We start from the raw sequence: 19,840 nt of genomic DNA on the forward strand, positions 1-19,840 counted from the left end.
TTCTCCAAACCAGGCTTCAGCAATACGTGAACTGTGAACTTCCAGCTGTTCAAGCTGGTTTTAGAAAAGGCAGAGGAACAAGAAATCAAACTGACAACATCTGCTGGATCATCGAAAAAGCAAGAGAGTTCCAGAAAAACATCTGCTTTATTGATTATGCCAAAGCCTTTGACTGTGTGGATCACAATAAATTGTGGAAAATTCTGAAAGAGATGGGAATACCAGACCACCTGACCTGCCTGTTGAGAAATATGTATGCAGGTCAGGAAGCAACAGTTAGAACTGGACATGGAACAACAGACTGGTTGCAAATAGGAAAAGGAGTACGTCAAGGCTGTATATTGTCACCCTGCTTATTTAACTCATATACAGAGTACATCATGAGAAACACTGGGCTGGATGAAGCACAAGGTGGAATCAAGATTTCCAGGAGAAATATCAATAACCTCAGATATGCATAAGACACCACCTTTATGGCAGAAAGTGAAGAAGAACTAAAGAGCCTCTTGATGAAAGTGAAAGAGGAGAGTGAAAAAGTTGGCTTAAAGCTCAACATTCAGAAAACGAAGATCATGGCATCCAGTCCCATCACTTCATGAGAAACAGATAGGAAAATGGTGTCAGACTTCATTTTTTGGGGCTCCAAAATCACTGCAGATGGTGATTGCAGCCATGAAATTAAAAGATGCTTACTCCTTGGAAGGAAAGTTATGACCAACCTAGATGGCATATTAAAAAGCAGAGACATTACTTCCCCAACAAATGTCCGTCTAGTCAATGGACCTTTGAGATGTATGGATGTGAGAGTTGGACTACAAATAAAGCTGAGCACCGAAGAATTGATGCTTTTGAACTGTGGCATTGGAGAAGACTCTTGAGAGTCCCTTGGACTGCAAGGAGATCCAACCAGTCCATTCTAAAGGAGATCAGTCCTGAGTGTTCATTGGAAGGACTGATGTTTAAGCTGAAACTTCAACATCAACTGAAGCTGAAACTCCAATACTGTTTTGGCCACCTGATGTGAAGAGCTGACTCACTGGAAAAGACCCTAATGCTGGGGAAGAGTGAGGGCAGGAGGGGAAGGGGACGACAGAGGATGAGATGGTTGGATGGCATCACTGACTCAATGGACATGAGTTTGGGTAAACTCCGGGAGTTGGTGATGGACAGGGAGGCCTGGGATGTTGTAGTTCATGGGGTCGCAAAGAGTCGGACACGACTGAGCGACTGAACTGAACTGAAGACATGCATAGGGAAAAATCTTTCCCAGTTCAGAGGAGTGAAAGATTACTTTGGGGATGTCAGGAGGTGGGGGAAGAAAAATAATCAGGAAAACATTTGTTTTCTCCAGGAGGCAACATTTGAGGTATACCTTTAAGCAGAGAAGGAATTTGGTCAGGCAGCAAATTTTCCTGGGAGGTATTGTCCAAGAAATCATAGACAAGTACTACATTCAGACTGAATTACAGGTGCAAAGGAGTTGCAAGAAATAAGAGTAAATGCCAAACTACAGACGCCTTGAATGCCAGGCTAAGGAGTTGTGTTTGATACAGGTGTTCAACTAAAGCCTGCCTTGAGCATTTCTACAGGGAGGTGAGGGGAAAGGACCCATCTATCTGTCTGTCGTCTATCAGGGATCATCTCTGCCAGGCCCTTTGTCAGGTGCTTTATACACAATCTCATTAAATGTTCTTATCAGACTACGAGGTAGGAATCGGGACCCTTACGTTGCGAAGGTGCCCCCCACCCCTTACTTCCATGGCTCCACGTTGTCTTTTCAGGACTGTGTTAAGGACATGAGTTGGGGTGTCAGACTGACCTTTAAGGCAGATCCTTATATACCTCAGAAGTGTGAGTAACTGGTAGAAGATCCCACAACTAGTGAGGGTGGAACAGAGGCAGCCGCCAGAAGCCGTCCCTCTGGCTGGACACCAGGGCAGCTCCGGGAGACCAGCGCACGCCCCGCCCCGTCGCACGGGATTGGCCGCGGGAGCCCGGCCAGGCGAGGGGGCGGGGTCGTAACGGGGGTCCCGGGACTCGCCAGGGACCCGGAGGCTGCTGGCCGAGTCTGGGCTGAGCTGCTCCCGGGCTGCCAGCGCGAGCGCTCCTTTCCAGCATGTTGTGGCGGGGCGGCCAGGCGCTCAGGCGCTTCTCCACCGGCCGGGTGAGTTCGCCCGGGCGAGCGTCCCGGCTCTCACCCGGGGGCTGCTTTCCAGATTCGGGGTGGGCCGGGCGGCGGGGCTAGGGTGGGCAGCTGTTTACTTTGCAAGACAACGTTTGTTTGTTTGTTTTAAACTGGTAGAGTGGAGGTAAAGGTCCTAGGAGGGTCCCGAATGGGCTTGTCGAACGAGCCATTGTCCGCTAGCGGGAGGGGCTGAGGATGTCTGTCTGGGATTGACAGGGTGGAAACAGTCATTCGGCCAAGGGCACAGAATCGGCTTCCTTTCAGCTTTCATTTCAATGCTGAGACCCCTGCCTGGTTACGAGATGGAGCGGAGGTCCAGGACCGAGTCCACCTCTTGGAGGAGAGTGGCATCAAGACGACCTGGTCCTCCTCCGCAGCCCGACAGGTGTCAACGCTCCCCATGGGCATGCAGTGCCCATTCACACAATGGCAGTCCCACCCGGTGACTGCCAGCTCATTATTCCGGAGCTGCAGATGGCAAGCTTTCTACGATTACCAGGCGCTGCAGAAGCAGCCACCCTGGAATACTGGTAAACAATGATGCAAGAACAGAGCCCTGGCCTGGCCCGGCCCCGCGCCTTGGAATTGCATCAGCTTCTCCAGCGATGAAATGAAGGAGGACACGTTGCATGTGGGGCTGACTTCAGCACTTCAGGGGGCCTGAGGAAGAGATGCATCTGTGCATCTAGGCAGAGTCCGAGCTGTTTAGGGAAGAAAACAGATCCATCCCATGTACCTCATCTCTTTTATAGGAAGTGCCTGTTTGCTGTGTTATAAAAGAGTTGGCATTTTGATTCCTCTTCTCTGCTAGAGCCATGTGTGCATGTGTACCTATCCAGATAAAAAAAAAAAAAAAACAAAACTTGGAACCAAGAGGTCTTGAGTCGCACCCAGAACTGGCCAAAAGTTGCATAAATGGGAAAGCTTTGGTCTCCCAGGCAGCCACAAGTAATGAGAATTCACTTTATCCCATGCTGACAGTTCTAGTTATTTTTGTAATAAGGGGAAAGTGACCTGTTGTGGCAAAGACTTTGCTGTTTTTCCTCTGCAGTGCTCTGGACTCCTCCTTAGCTCTCTCTTGCTACGTGGCACATGGGAATCTGTGTTGAATGGTACAGAGAGCAAGGGGCTTGTGTTTGCCTGTTTCATTGGCCTCCTCTGTCAACACCTTTAATTGTCTTTTTTGGAAGCAGACAGGATTCTTGAAGGATGAAAAGATGTCAATAGTGGGATTATATAAGCTTTCAGTAATAAAAGATGAACATCCCAGGTAGCAAATGGCATAAACAAAAACACCCAAGTGGGCAAGCACCAGGCATGGTCCGAGATCAGGTGCCTGAGTCTGTCTCCAGGAATACATGTGGGAGACCTGTGCCATATGGCTGGGGAGAAGGCAAGTTCTTCAGTGGCCAAAAGGAGAACATGGAATATTAGGTGTTGCATTTGGGATGTTTTACTCTGTAGAAAATGGAGATCCATCCTTTAGACTGTATTCTATAAGAATTGTTTGAAATCAAACACGGCTGATAGGAGTGCAAAATGGTACAGTCACTTTGGACAACTGACCTTTTTTTTATAAAGTTAAACATACACCTATGACATGACCCAGCAATTGCCCTCAGAGGTATTTACCCTAGAGAAATGAAATCTTATGTTCATCGGAATATCTGTTTATGGATGCTTGTTGTTGTTGTTGTTCAGTCACTCAGTCATGTCGGTCTCCCTGCGACCCCATGAACTGCAGCACTCCAGGCTTCCCGGTCCTGTCCTGGATGTTTACGGAGGCTTTCTTCATAATTACCAATTTAAATGTCTTTCAGTTGGTGTCAAGATAAGCAAACTGTGGTATATCTATCCGTATGGTAGACTCTTACTCAGAAAAAAAAAAATGTAATGAACTGTTGATAAAAACAATAGGGATGAAGCTCAAATATGTATGCTAAATGTAAGAAGACAAACCCAAAGTGTTTCATATTTATATGGGTCCTCAGGTGGTTCAGTGGTAAAGAATCCATCTGCCAGTACAGGAGACATGGGTTCAATCCCTGGATCAGGAAGATCCCCTCAGGCCACCCACTGCAGTATTCTTGCCTGGAAAATCCCATGGACAGAGGAGCCTAGCAGGCTAGAGTCCGTGGTGTTGCACAGAGTCGGATACGAATGAGCAACTGAGCACATATCATGCCACATTCATCTGACACTTTGGAGAGAGTGAACTATAGTGATAGAAAAAAAGACCAGTGATTATCAGGGGTTGGAGTTAGGGGGAGGGAGTGACTGTAGAGGGACAGAAGGGAATTTGGTGAGATGATGGAATTGTTCTATATCTTGATTGTAGCAGGAGTTACATGACCGTATGATTGTCCAAACTCACAGAATTTTACACTGAAAATGGTATTTTACTGTATATACATTGTCAGTTCAGTTCAGTTCAGTCGCTCAGTCGTGTCTGACTCTTTGTAACCCCATGAATCTTTTAATTGCATGGCTGCAGTCACCATCTGCAGTGATTTTGGAGCCCAGAAAAATAAAGTCTGACACTGTTTCCACTGTTTCCCCATCTCTTTCCCAGGAAGTGATGGGACCAGATGCCATGATCTTCGTTTTCTGAATATTAAGCTTTAAGCCAACTTTTTCACTCTCCACTTTCACCTTCATCAAGAGCCTTTTTAGTTCCTCTTCACTTTCTGCCATAAGGATGGTGTCATCTGCATATCTGAGGTTATTGATATTTCTCCCGGCAATCTTGATTCCAGCTTGTGTTTATTCCAGTCCAGCGTTTCTCATGATGTACTCTGCATGTAAGTTAAATAAGCAGGGTGACAATATACAGCCTTGATGTACTCCTTTTCCTATTTGGAACCAGTCTGTTGTTCCATGTCCAGTTCTAACTGTTGCTTCCTGACCTGCATACATATTTCTCAACAGGCAGGTCAGGTGGTCTGGTATTCCCATCTCTTTCAGAATTTTCCACAGTTTATTGTGATCCACACAGTCAAAGGCTTTGGCATAGTCAATAAAGCAGAAATAGATGTTTTTCTGGAACTCTCTTGCTTTTTCCATGATCCAGCGGATGTTGCCAATTTGATCTCTGGTTCCTCTGCCTTTTCGAAAACCAGCTTGAACATCAGGAAGTTCACGGTTCACATATTGCTGAAGCCTGGCTTGGAGAATTTTGAGCATTACTTTACTAGCGTGTGAGATGAGTGCAATTGTGCAGTAGTTTGAGCATTCTTTGGCATTTCCTTTCTTTGGGATTGGAATGAAAACTGACCTTTTCCAGTCCTATGGCCACTGCTGAGTTTTCCAAATGTGCTGACATATTGAGTGCAGCACTTTCACAGCATCATCTTTCAGGATTTGAAAGAGCTCCACTGGAATTCCATCACCTCTACTAGCTTTGTTCGTAGTGATGCTTTCTAAGGCCCACTTGACATCACATTCCAGGATGTCTGGCTCGAGGTCAGTGATCACACCATCGTGATTATCTGAGTCGTGAAGATCTTTTTTATACATTGTACCTTCATCTTAAAAAACTTTTTAAAATCACACAGCACTTTTGAGTTTGTATTAAACCAGAATGAAGGAAGAATGAAAAAAAAAATCTCTCAGAATTTAATAAAATCCAAGGAGAAAATTTATTTAAAATACTTCCTGGCATAATTAATTCTCTGTCTTAAAGAAATGGACTTACAGTTATTTAATTATCTCAGCTTAATGATATGGCTGGATCTTTTTAAATAGTGCAACTATCAGTTCAGTCGATCAGTCGTGTCCGACTCTTTGTGACCCCATGAATCGCAGCACACCAGGCCTCCCTGTCCATCACCAACTCCCAGAGTTCACCCAAACCCATGTCCATCGAGTCAGTGATGCCATCCAGCCATCTCATCCTCTGTCATCCCCTTCTCCTCCTGCCCCCAATCCCTCCCAGCATCAGAGTCTTTTCCAATGAGTCAACTCTTCGCATGAGGTGGCCAAAGTACTGGAGTTTCAGCTTTAGCATCAGTCCTTCCAAAGAACACCCAGGACTGATCTCCTTTAGGATGGACTGGTTGCATCTCCTTGCAATCCAAGGGACTCTCAAGAGTCTTCTCCAACACCACAGTTCAAAAGCACCAATTCTTGAGCGCTCAGCTTTCTTCACAGTCCAACTCTCACTGTATCTAGCAATAAAACCCTTGTCAATGAGCTATTATTGTCCACCTCAAGTATCTTGCCTGGCTGACTGCTTCTTAATTTCTCCCAATGACGGGGGCTACTTAGGCATTATATTTATTTGACAACCTGTTACTTAGCTCCTCTGCCAGTGTCTGAGACAAGCATGACTGGTGCTCTGGGTTCAGGACTTGGGGTTACTTTATGATCCATTTCAAGAGGACCCCTCCCTGCTTCTTAGAACCAAGTACTGACTTTATGTCCTAGTTCTAGCAACTATATCCTTGACTTGTTTCCTTATTGCATGACCCTCTGCTTTGGTGTCTAGTTTAATTTAGGACCCTCAAATTCAAGTTCAAACCACATTAAATTATATATTATGTACCGAGCACTTATATATATTATGTACTGTCTAAATCCTGAAGAAATAATAATAAATACCATTGGTCTAGGACTTTATATGCACCAGGCACTGTTATAAATGCTTTGCATATACTCATTTAGTCTTCATAACATCTCAGTGAAGTAAGTAATATTAATATGCTCATTTTACAAAGCAGGAAACTGAGATGCAGAGAAGTTAAAAAACTTTCAGAGTCTCATAGCCAAAAAGGAAGAAAAAAAAAGAAGAGATAAATAGTCCCTGCTTTCAAGGAGTTCATAGATTACTAGGACAAATGATTAAACTTGCCTTTAGGTAAAGAATAATAACAAAACGGAAATACAAATAGGGAATAAAATACAAAAAGGCATTCAACCAAACTAGGACAGGGACTCTTCTGGTTGCCTTTATCATGGGAATCCAAAAAAAAAATGCCCACAGAGGCCACACAGGTAAGACGAATGAAGCATTTGGGCTGGACTGAGTAAAACACATTCAGAGTTGAAGGACAGCATCCCCTGGTCAGCTCCAGCTGACCATTGCCACTTGGGAATGTTGATCATGGTTGACAAGCCTCCTGATTTTTAAAGAGAAGTCAGAAATTCAGCCTGCTAATGCAAAACCTCCCAAAAATCTTATCATAGTTCTTTTACAAATGCTCTGTGGGCCAAATATAGTCCTCTTGTCAGGTCACTGATTTGCAGCCCCTACCATGCAACAGGGAGCTTCCCTGATAGTTCAGTTGTTAAAGAATCCTCCTGCAATGCAGGAGACCCTGATTCAATTCCTGGGTCAGGAAGATTCCCTGGAGAAGGGATAGGCTACCCACTCCAGTATTCTTGGGCTTCCCTGGTGGGTCAGCTGGTAAAAAATCTGCCTGCAATGTGGGAGACCTGGGTTCTATCTCTAGGTTGGGAAGATCCTCTGGAGAAGGGAAAGGCCACCCACTCCAGTATTCTGGCCTGGAGAATTCCACGAACTGTACAGTCCATGGGGTCACAAAGAGTCAGACACAACTGAGCTACTTTCACTTCACTTCACCACGCAATAGTCCTGTACAGATGTGAGAGTTGGATAATGAAGAAGGCTGAGTGCCCCAAAATTGATGATTTTGACTTATGGTGCTTGAGAAGATTCTTGAGAGTCCTTTGCACAGTAAGATTAATTCAGTCAATCCGAAAGGAAATCAACCCTGAATATTCATTGAAAGGACTGTTGCTGAAGCTCTAATACTTTGGCCACTTGATGCCAAGAGCTGACTCTTTGGAAAAGACCCTGGTGCTGGGAAAGATTGGGGGCAGGAGGAGAAGGAGAAGACAGAGGATGAGATGGTTGGATGGCATCACCGATTCAATGGACATGAGTTTGACCAAACTCCATGAGATAGTGAAGGACAGGGAAGCCTGGTGTGCTGCAGTCCTTGGGATCAATCACAAAGGGTTGGACATGATTGAGAGACTGAACAACAACAGCAACCACACACTGTGCCCAGAGCATGGCAAATGCCCAAAACATGTTTCTTGAACAGATGTTGCACACTGTCAGGCATGATTTGGGAAACCACGTGCCAGATGGTCCCTTAAGAGTTAGGTATCTCACTGTCGCAGAAAAATTCATTTTGTTTTATTCTTTTGTGAAAAAAGTCCTTTCCCATTATCATTGGAAAAACTGCCAGTTCTCACAATTTCTAACATAGGCAGCTTTGACCTTATTTTACACCCTGCTCAAATGGTTTTATTAAGAAGGGCTTTGGATTAGCTCAGACTCTTAGCACTGTGCCTTTAAGTTTTCTGTAGAAGACTGTGTTTTTTTTTCCAATCATTAGAGCATAATGAGTTCATATTAACTTGCTTCCCAAGACAGTTTCACCAGGATGTGGATAGCCACGGGAATGCAATATTTGATATTAATAGTTTAAGAAGCAAAAGCCCTATACCCTGCAAAAGGCTCTTCTAATGAAGAAGATTATCTCAAGGGAATCCCAGGATAATAGCACTTATCACCCAGATTTAGAAATACTCTGAATCATTTTATGCCCTCTTCTTCTTTCTCACCAATGTAACAGATTCTGCTGGACTCCCCATTTTTATTTTAAGGATTTTATTTTAAGAGTAGATGTCATCCATCACCTTTAAAACATGTGAACCTCTGCTCTGTATCCCAGTTTTGCTGACAACACTGTACATTGATACTGTACTTCCTCGTTGTAAAGTCAAACTTTTGTGGTACATCCTCTCGTGCTTCTGCAAATCCTAATAAATTCTGACTATGACAAACAAAACAAGCACTGACAGTATCTCAAAGAATGTCCTCTGGTCACCAGCCTTCACCCTTTAACAAATGATAACTGTCTCCCATGTCAGGACCACCATAGTAATCCATTAGAAAGTCTGATGAAACTGTATCCCATAATTGACCTGTCAAACTATTGCCAAGTTTTTCTTTAAAAAAAGAAAAAGGAAAAGATGGGAGGAGGAAAACCATCAACACAGGAAAGCAATAGAAGTACATCTGCTGAAGTGAAATAGATCTGAGTTCGAATCCTGCCTTTACTCCTTATTATTATTGGACATGAAACAACAGACTGGTTCCAAATAGGAAAAGGAGTACGTCAAGGCTGTATATTGTCACCCTATTTATTTAACTTATATGCAGAGTACATCATGAGAAATGCTGGACTGGAAGAAACACAAGCTGGAATCAAGATTGCTGGGAGAAATATCAATAACCTCAGATATGCAGATGACACCATCCTTATGGCAGAAAGTGAAGAGGAACTAAAAAGGCTCTTGATGAAGGTGAAAGTGGAGAGTGAAAAAGTTGGCTTAAAGCTCAACACTCAGAAAACGAAGATCATGGCATCTGGTCCCATCACTTCATGGGAAAGAGATGGGGAAACAGTGGAAACAGTGTCAGATTTTATTTTTCTGGGCTCCAAAATCACTGCAGATGGTGACTGCAGCCATGAAATTAAAAGATGCTTACTCCTTGGAAGGAAAGTTATGACCAACCTAGATAGCATATTCAAAAACAGAGACATTACTTTGCCAACAAAGGTTCGTCTAGTCAAGGCTATGGTTTTTCCTGTGGTCATGTATGGATGTGAGAGTTGGACTGTGAAGAAGGCTGAGCACCAAAGAACTGATGCTTTTGAACTGTGGTGTTGGAGAAGACTCTTGAGAGTCCCTTGGACTGCAAGGAGATCCAACCAGTCCATTCTGAAGGAGATCAGCCCTGGGATTTCTTTGGAAGGAAGGATGCTAAAGCTGAAACTCCAGTACTTTGGCCACCTCATGCGAAGAGTTGACTCATTGGAAAAGACTCTGATGCTGGGAGGGATTGGGGGCAGGAGGAGAAGGGGCCGACAGAGGATGAGATGGCTGGATGGCATCACTGACTCGATGGACGTGAGTCTGGGTGAACTCCGGGAGTTGGTGATGGACAGAGAAGCCTGGTGTGCTGCGATTCATGGGGTCGCAAAGAGTTCGACACGACTGATCGATTGATCTGATCTGATCTGATCTGATTATTATTATTATCTGTGGCCAGGTTACTTAACTTCCCTGAGCCCTGTTTTCTCATTTGTAAAATGGATTACAGTGAGTCTTAATGATGTATGATAAGGATTTGATACATGTTTTTAATTAGTGAAAGGGGTTCAGTAGAGTGCCTGCCTCATGGTACACTCCCATAGGAAAGGTTCAATATCATCATTTTATTTACCTGGGTATTACTTGTAGTATAATAAGAATACTAGCTGACATTTCAGTTCAGTTCAGTTCAGTCGCTCAGTCATGTCCGACTCTTTGTGACCCCATGGACTGCAGCATGCCCTGTCCATCACCAACTTCTGGAGTTTACTCAAACTCATGTCCATCGAGTTGGAGATGCCATCCAACCATCTGATCCTCTGTCGTCCCATTCTCCTCCTGCCTTCAGTCATTCCCAGCATCAGGATTTTTTCCAAGGAGTCAGTTCTTCACATCAGGTGGCCAAAGTATTGGAGTTTCAGCTTCAGCATCAGTCCTTCCAATGAATATTCAGGATTGATTTCCTTTAGGATGGGCTGGTTTGATCTCCTTGCAGTCTAAGGAACTCTCAAAGGTCTTCTCCAACACCCCAGTTGAAAAGCATTAATTCTTTGGTGCTCAGCTTTTTTTATAGTCCAGCTCTCACATCCACACATGACTACTGTAAAAACCATAGCTTTGATTAAACAGACCTTTGTCCGCAAAGTAATGTCTCTGCTTTTTAATATGCTGTCTAGGTTGGTCATAGCTTTCTTCAAAGGAACAATCGTCTTTCGATTTAATGGCTAGTCACCATCTGCAGTGATTTTGGAGCCCCCCAAAATAAAGTCTCTCACTGTTTCCATTGTTTCCCCATCTATTTCTCATGAAGTGATGGGACTGGATGCCATGATCTTCATTTTTTGAATGTTGAGTTTGAAGCCAGCTTTTTCATTCTCCTCTTTCACTTTAATCAAGAGGCTCTTTAGTTCCTGTTCACTTTCTGCCATAAAGGTGGTATATTCTGCGTATCTGAGGTTATTGATATCTCTCCCGGCAATCTTGATTCCATCTTGTGTTTCATCCAGCCTGGCATTTCACATGATGTACTCTGAATTTAAGTTAAATAAGCAGGGTGACAATATACAGCCTTGACGTACTCCTTTTCCTATTTGGAACCAGTCTGTCGTTCCATGTCCAGTTCTAACTTGCTTCTTGACCTGCATACGGATTTCTCAGGAGGCAGATCAGGTGGTCTGATATTCCCATCTCTTTCAGAATTTTCCACAGTTTGTTGTGATCCACACAGTCAAAGGCTTTGGTGTAATCAATAAAGCAGAAGTAGATGGTTTTTCTGGAACTCTCTTGCTTTTTCAATGATTCAACAGATGTTGGCAATTTGATCTCTGGTTCCTTTGCCTTTTCTAAATCCAGCTTGAACATCTGGAAGTTCACGGTTCACGTACTGTTGAAGTTGGCTTGGAGAATTTTGAGCATTACTTTGCTAGTGTGTGAGATGAGCACAATTGTGTTGTAGTTTGAGCATTCTTTGGCATTGCCTTTCTTTGGGATTGGAATGAAAACTGACCTTTTCCAGTCCCGTGACCACTGCTGAGTTTTCCAAATTTGCTGGCATACCGAGTGCAGCACTTTCACAGCATCATCTTTCAGGATTTGAAATAGCTCAACTGGAATTCCATCACCTCCACTAGCTTTGTTTGTAGTGATGCTTCCTAGGGCCCACTTGACTTCACATTCCAGGATGTCTGGCTCTAGGTGAGTGATCACACCATCATGGTTATCTGAGTCATGAAGATCTTTTTTGTATAGTTCTTCTGTATAGTTTACATTTTTTGAGCATTTACTATTGCCACACACCACGCATTGCCATATTACAGGCTTTATCCCACTAAATCCTTATGACGATAATAATAGTAAGTTATAGGATAAGTTACTATTATTATTCAGATTTTAAGTGACACCTGGCAGCTGGTGTTATAGAAGAACAATGGCACTGACGTGGTAACTGGGTTAGAATCTCAGAGCTACCACTTAGTAGTGATTGGACCCCAGGCTGTATCTTAATCTCTCTATTTTAATTTCTTCATCTGTGCTAAGTTGCTTCAGTCATGTCTGACTCTTGGTGACTGTTGCCTGCCAGGCTCCTCTGCCCATGAGATTCTCCAGGCAAGAATACTGGAGTGGGTTGCCATCCCCTTCTCCACTTCATCTGTAAAACAACTTATTAATGCCTGTTTCTGAGAGTCATTGGGCAATCAAAATGAGATAACATATATTAAAATACCTGACACACCCCAGGGTCTCATTAAAATGTTTGCTATTACTTCACCACTTCTTTCTGACCCAGACTCCCCAGGGCAGACACATTTTGGAGGGATGGACACACACTCTAAACACCAGAGATTTGCCGATTTGCATATGCCTGTCAGTCAATGGAGAGCTTGTTAAAATGCAGCTTCCCGGGCTAATATGGTGCAGAGACAGGGTCCAAACTTCCTCATATGCTTTTGAGTTAATGCCAACTTCCTGAGGGTCTGACTCAGTAGATCAGGGGTGGGACCCAGGAAACCACATTTTTAACATTTCCTTCCAGCTGATTCTGCCAACACGGACCGTCAGTCCTCAGATCATACTTGGAGAAATAAGGCTAAGGTAAAACATCCCAGTACAGTTCTTTAGAATTATACTAACTCACTATAAACACTTAAAATCATTAACTCTGAAATTTTCTCACTGTTAGAAACTTGCCTTTATAGTTTCAGTTTTACCATTAAGCTCAGAAAGTGTTTCAGTGAATGTAGGATTTCCAGAGATACTGACATGGTTTCTTTAAACACTTTCTGGGGGACTGTTGATTTAGGAATTGAAATCCCAATAACGAGATGACAGCTGGGGGCACACTACATTTGAGTCAGCTCATCCCCATGGCCCTTGATTGTTTTACAACTAATATTTAGGAAGTCTTAAAATATTTGGCATTGGTAATGGTGTGAGGTAAAAGCCAAATTTTCTAGGCTAGCAAGCGCATTGGTTCTGTATCAAGCAATAGCATTAATTATAGGATCTGAAAATAGAGTATTTACCAAACATTTTGAGTTTTTGAATGAGAGGAAATGAATAGTTATGTGTTATCTGTAGGCAAATTGAGCTGTTTTTACAGAGTAAATCTGTCTGTTTGTAAGAATCTGTTAGATGTTGAAGCTTTAGGCTCTTTGGGGATAGAAACTTTGGCTGGCCCTTGAAAGGAATTTTTAAACCCAAACCCTAATTGATTAATTATGAGCTCACAGGGAAGGTGTGAACCTGCATGCTTTTAAGTTCATGCCTAAAAAGGGATGTCATTTATGCCCTTAGTAAAGTGAATTCCCATATAAGGGATGTCATATGATATTTCTACAGAATCTAAAAAGAAATGATACAAATTAATATATTTACAAAACAGAAACAGACAATGAACTTATGGTTGCCAGGAGGGAAGAATGAGGGGAAAACAGGATAGTTAGGGAGTTTGGGATCTACATATACATACTGCTATATTTTAAATGAATAACCAACGAAATCCTACTGTGTAGCACAGGGAACTCCGCTCAGTGTGGCAACCTGGATGGGAGGGGAGTTTGGGGGAGAATGGATAGATGTATATGTATGGCTGAGTCCCTTTTCTGTCCACCTGAAACTATCACAACTCTGTTAATTGGCTATATTCCAATATAAAATAAAAAGTTAAAAAAATTTTTTAATTAAAAAAATTTAAACCAATAAATAAATAAAATAGGAAATAAGGGAAAATTAAGTTTCTCATAGTCAGATTTTAACAGTGAGGCTTTGCTAATTTAGAATGACTTTCTGGAACGTTAATGAATCCCATTCAAACTGAAGGAAAAATGTTCTATGTCCAAATCCTGTGGAGCTGAATTCTAATGTGGTGGAATGAAAGATGAAAAGAACTCTGGGGAGCTGGGGTTGGTTCTTTGCCAAAACGGGATTCACGTAGGAGGTCATGACTCTGATTACCATCCCTACATGCACAATCCTGCATCCAGCACGCTTCAGCTGGTGACGCTCTTCACCATCTTAACAACTGTCACATCCACACGTTACCTTAAGCTTGGTGAAAAGACTTCCTCTTGGGAGAATTTACAAAAGGTATAATTGCTTAAAGACAGTCCTTAAAAACTTTAACTCAGTTAGTGCCATTCTTATCTATATGATGTTTATATTTATTGGCAATCAGTGTATTTTTGTGCATCACTGTAGTGTTCTAAAAAGAAGGCAGACTAACACAACATTGTAAAGCAATTATACTCCAATTTCTTTTTTTTATTTGAAAAAAATAAGTTGGAAGAGATGGGCAGTGCTGGCTCATTTTAAGTACATATGTGGGCTTTGGAGTCTGACAGCCCTGGATTCAAGCTCTACCTTTGCCTTGTTTTGCCAGTGTGACCTTGGTGATAAACTAGATTTTTCTAAGCCTTGGTTTCTTCATTAATAGAATGATACAAAATGAGGGGTAAGAAAACAGGATAGTTGTGAAGATTAAATGAATGAAATAATGGGCAGACCTCAATTTCTTCTCTGAAACCTGTGGGGCCAAATGTGTTTGGGGTTCAGAGTTATTCACATTTAATGGCATTTGTATGGTACATAGAAACTTACGTGCACTTCATAGCAAGGTCTGGAATAGTATCTGTAACTAAGCACACTGATTGATTTTCTCTGCAGCAAAGCATACTAGATTAAAGACTATAAACAGTATTGTCAGTTCAGTCAAGTTTGAAGCCAAATGATTTTGTGTTAATTTATAAGACATCTTCAAAGACTATAAAAAAACATTTTATTATATCAATCCAGATCTTGAAACCAAATGAGTTTAGATTACCATTACTTACCAAGAATTTTGGAATTCTGGACTATGTGAAAAAACATAGAGTTGTCTACTATGTGGCAAAACCTTTAAAACATTATTAAAGCTTTTACTTACAGTGCTGTGTGTCAGACACTGCTTTAAGCCTAATACATATTGTCATCTACTTCAATCAGAATTGTGTGAGTTGGTGCTATTCACATTTTATAGATGAGAAAAAAAGACAAATAAAAGTTACTTGCTTGAGGTCACACAACTAATAAGGGTTGGGTGGCACTAGGTTTTGACCTCTATATTTTACTAGATGTTAATTCTTGGCTTTTTTTTTGGAGGTGAAAGATGATTCAGCTCTTATTTCTAAATTGTAGGGCATAAAAACATTGTTTTATTGAGGTAGATCTTAATGAGAATTACACTCTTTTTAACTGTGAAACTTGGGCTTATTTGTTAACATCTGGTTTCATTTTATCAAGGAGTTGAAATACCTTGTAAAAATATATGCAATCTCAATGATTATAATGAATAATCATGTGAGTGAAAACAAAGGGAAAATGAGGAATACTTAGGTGTGAAATTACTTGCAGTATGTAGCATGTAGTCTGAGTTCAGTGTATGTCAATAAATATTTTACTTTGTAAACCTTTAAGCCTTTTGTAGTCCTTACCATCTGGTATTATTGAGAAAAGATTATTTATTATCCGTGTATCTTCTATCCATATTAATGTTGTTGTTTAGTCGCTAAAGCATGTCTGACTTTTTTGTGACCCCATGGACTGTAATCTGTCAGGCTCCTCTGTCCATGGGATTTCCCAAGCAAGGATACTGGAGTAGGTTGCCATTTCCTTCTCCAGAGGATCTTTTCCACCCAGGGATCAGACCTGTGTCTCCTGCACTGCAGGCGGATTCTTTACCATGGACTCACCAGGGAAACCCATCCATACTAATATCTGTCACTACTGAATTGTTTCACAGGTTTGTTTCAAAAACAAGCTGAAAGTGGCACTTATTGGTCAGAGCCTCTTTGGACAGGAGGTGTATAGTCATCTCTGCAAAGAAGGCCATCGAGTCGTGGGAGTGTTCACAGTTCCAGACAAAGATGGAAAAGCTGACCCACTTGGTGAGTGTATCTTGGAGCAACTGGATCATGGACTCTGCACTTGGCCTTCTGGGGCCAAGTCTATTTGTATGGTGGATACAGACTCAAACATTCTCCCTTCTCTTGTGGGCCTCAAGACAAAGATGCAGGCCCCTGTTGTACTGAGTTTCTCCACTTACCAATGTGGTAATCATCAGGTCCATCAAAGGAATTTCAAAGCATATGTTTTTCCTGAGTTACGCTTGTGACTTTCCAAAGGTTCTATAAGACATGTAGAATAATGTCTGATGCAGAGGTGCCATTATGAATGCAAGGAAGCCCACATCCAATGATAGCAATTGATGTGGGCTTATAAAGAACACATTTATCTCAAATTATAGCGATGGCTGCTTGACTCTTAACAGTAGGTAAAGAAAATAGCCATCCTCAAAGCAAACCTACAGTGTGATTCTGATTTGCTCACTTTAGTTATGTTGAAAAAAAGGGCAAGAAATAGATATTAGGTTAACCAAAAAGTTGGTTCATTTTTTTGGTAAGATGGTACAGAAAACCCGAATGAGCTTTTTGGTCAACCCAATAGAAACAGTCTACAGGTAGAGAATAAGAACTATCATCTAGAAACCTTGGCTTGTGACTTGAATCTTTATAAATCACTGGTATGATGCAATATATTGGTTGGGAAATAATATCTATGATAACTCTAAGTGTTTTTTCTTGAAAGAAGCAGCTCTGGTGTTTATTCTAGTTCCTGTTACTGGGAGAATTGGATAAAGGTAGTCAGAAAGTACAAACTCCCTATTATAAGATAAGTAAGGAGTAGGGATATAATGTACAACCTGATAAATATAATGAACACTGCTGTATGTTACATATGAAAGTTGTTAAGAGGGTAAATCCAAAGCATTATCATAATAATAAAAATTTTTTCCTACTTCATTTTGTATGTATATGAGAAGAAGAATGTTTACTAAGCTTATTATGATAATCATTTTCATGATGTATGTCAGTCAAATCATTATGCTGTACACATTAAACTTATACAGTGGGGCTTAAAGCAGCTACCTTGGGCCATGGTGACCTTGGTGAGATGGTCAGAATCTAAATTGTTCTTCATCATGTTTTATTTGTAGATGTTTCATGAAATTACAATGTGCGAACTCATAGTAATACAAAATTATGGCCCAAACTTTTTTGATGAAAATAATCTTCTCTTTCATGCTCAGCATTGGCTGCAGAGAAAAATGGGACCCCTGTGTTCAAGTTCCCTAGATGGAGAGTCAAGGGCAAGACCATAAAGGAGGTGGCAGAGGCCTACAGATCCGTGGGTGCTGAGCTCAACGTGCTTCCCTTCTGCACACAATTCATCCCCATGGACATAATTGATGGCCCAAAGCATGGTTCCATCGTTTATCACCCGTCTATCCTTCCCAGGCACAGAGGAGCTTCTGCTATCAACTGGTGAGATTTTTCTTTAAATAACCAAGATGGGCCCATTTCTATTGCCCGTAATCTTTCTGTTTTTAACCTAGGTGATCAAGGAACTAGGTATGCTTGAACAATTGTGAGGTCCTGATTGCATGAACTCCCTGAGGGCTTGAGGTACTGCATAAGCCAGAACAGCATTCCCAAGAATCTTCTATGACCTATTGGCTCCACTGGATGTAACTAGGTATTGAGCAAGCAAAGGTCCTGTGTTCAGACAAGTCTGGTTTATGCTGGATTTCTGTTTCTCAGAATTTAGAGAATTTAATATGTGCTTTCATGTGAGCATCCTAATCTCCAAGGAGGAATGTGAGTACAAAGTGTTTCTCAATTTATTTGGCCATAGAACTTTTTTTGCATAGAGTATCTCAGGTACATTTCAGGAAATGCTGAATTACCTGAAATTATCTTTCTCGTGGTCTATCTTCCCCCATTCAAGGTTAAGTTTCTTGAGGGGAGAAAGGGCTATGGTCTAATGTTTTTACTGCCATAAGGCCCAGGTTCAAGAACACTGCCTGCTACTGCCCAGTATCATAGGTACACTATACTGTGGGTCAAAGTGGGCCTTTCTCATCATCTCTACCATCTCTCCTTTACCTGCATAACCCTCAGCTCTCTTTCAGGGTCAAGTTATCATATAGGCAGAAAATCTACCCTTGGTTTAAATGTGGTGAAAAACATTTAATTGTACTGGGCTGGCCAAAAATGTCATTCAGATTTTTCTATAGCATACTATGGAAAAACCCATGTGAACTTTTTGCCCAACCTAATGTTTCAAGACTGATTACATGAATTGACTTCTTTTTGGCTCTTGTAAATAGTACTATAGTGAATATCTTTGTATTTAAACATGTATTTTTTTTTCTCATTTCACATTGCTTCCATGTGCAGAATCATTGACTCAAAGTATATGAATATTTTCAAGGCTCTTGATAACACAGTGCCAATTAGTTCCTCAAGATTTCTGCAATGGGTAGTTGATTGATTGGTTGGTTGATTGAGTTGGTCTTCTTGGCTAGTAGCTCAGAGAGGTAACAATGATTTCAGTGAAGAGTATGGCTGACCTATCACTTCATACTCTGTCTATATTAGCCTGCTCTCTGATATGCTTTTATATATGTATTCCCATCTATCTGGTTTATTCTATATATTATAAGGCCTGTGTGTGTCCATACTAAGTTGCTTCAGTTGTGTCTGATTCTTTGTGACTCTATGGACTGTAGCCCCCCAGGCTCCTCTGTCCATGAGATTCTCCAGGCAAGAATACTAGAGTGGGTTGCCATGACTCTCTCCAGGGAATCTTCCCGACCCAGGGATTGAGCCCGAGTCTCTCATGTCTCCTGCACTGGCAGGCAGGTTCTTTACCACTAGCGCCACCTGGGAAGCCATAAGGTCTGTAGGGTCAGTATTTCCTCTTAGGCTAAATTTATAGAACACATAAGACAAGTAGTTGAATTAATCCACTCTCTTTTACTATTTATTTATAGACAATCTAATTCCAGCTCTAAGTGATGCCTATACCTGAATTATACAACCTAAATTAAACATCAGTTCTCCTTTCAACACTGCACTGACTATCCTCTGTTTTAGCTTTCATGATCTTATTCTGCCTAATACAGGGTCAGGTGCAATGTGGGAATTGGACCCTGGTGGGCAAAATTACTTGGTGTTGCAATAGAAAGCCAACACCTGCGAGTCATTGAGACATAGTACTGATAGTCTCTGATGCCTTTTCATTACTGTGTGTTAATAAGAAAGATTACAGAGATGGGGATGTATAAAATCACAGAGCCATTAAGTTCTATTTTTTTGAATGCTGATATCGCCCGGCCCTGCTGTAATTTTCACAGTAGCTTCATTCACTGTCTATTTTCCACTGTGACCACATTGTACTTTCATGTTACTAATTCACCTTATGATACAGTTAACCAATGTGTTACGTTGCAACTCTTCTTTTCACAGGACTCTAATCATGGGAGATAAGAAAGCTGGGTTTTCTGTTTTCTGGGCTGATGACGGTTTAGACACAGGACCCATCCTTCTCCAGAGGTCGTGTGATGTGGAACCCAATGATACAGTAGATGCGCTTTATAATCGATTTCTTTTTCCAGAAGGAATCAAGGCCATGGTCAGTACAATTATG

The 19,840-nt window shown here is 41.7% G+C and overlaps 1 protein-coding gene across 1 annotated transcript in view; it reads left to right on the forward strand.

Annotated features, from left to right (window-relative positions):
* Positions 1-2,008: 2,008 nt before the first annotated feature.
* ALDH1L2 (aldehyde dehydrogenase 1 family member L2) overlaps positions 2,009-19,840 on the forward strand; it is a 60,923-nt gene continuing 43,091 nt past the window's right edge. The window contains exons 1-4 of the mRNA XM_044941405.2: positions 2,009-2,164; positions 16,092-16,236; positions 17,439-17,673; positions 19,660-19,825. Of these exons, the coding sequence (XP_044797340.2) occupies positions 2,117-2,164; positions 16,092-16,236; positions 17,439-17,673; positions 19,660-19,825 (594 nt within the window). The 5' untranslated portion in view covers positions 2,009-2,116. The remainder of the gene's footprint in view (positions 2,165-16,091; positions 16,237-17,438; positions 17,674-19,659; positions 19,826-19,840) is intronic.

Source organism: Bubalus bubalis, chromosome 4, assembly GCF_019923935.1.
Source record: "Bubalus bubalis isolate 160015118507 breed Murrah chromosome 4, NDDB_SH_1, whole genome shotgun sequence".
Lineage (NCBI taxonomy): Eukaryota > Metazoa > Chordata > Mammalia > Artiodactyla > Bovidae > Bubalus > Bubalus bubalis.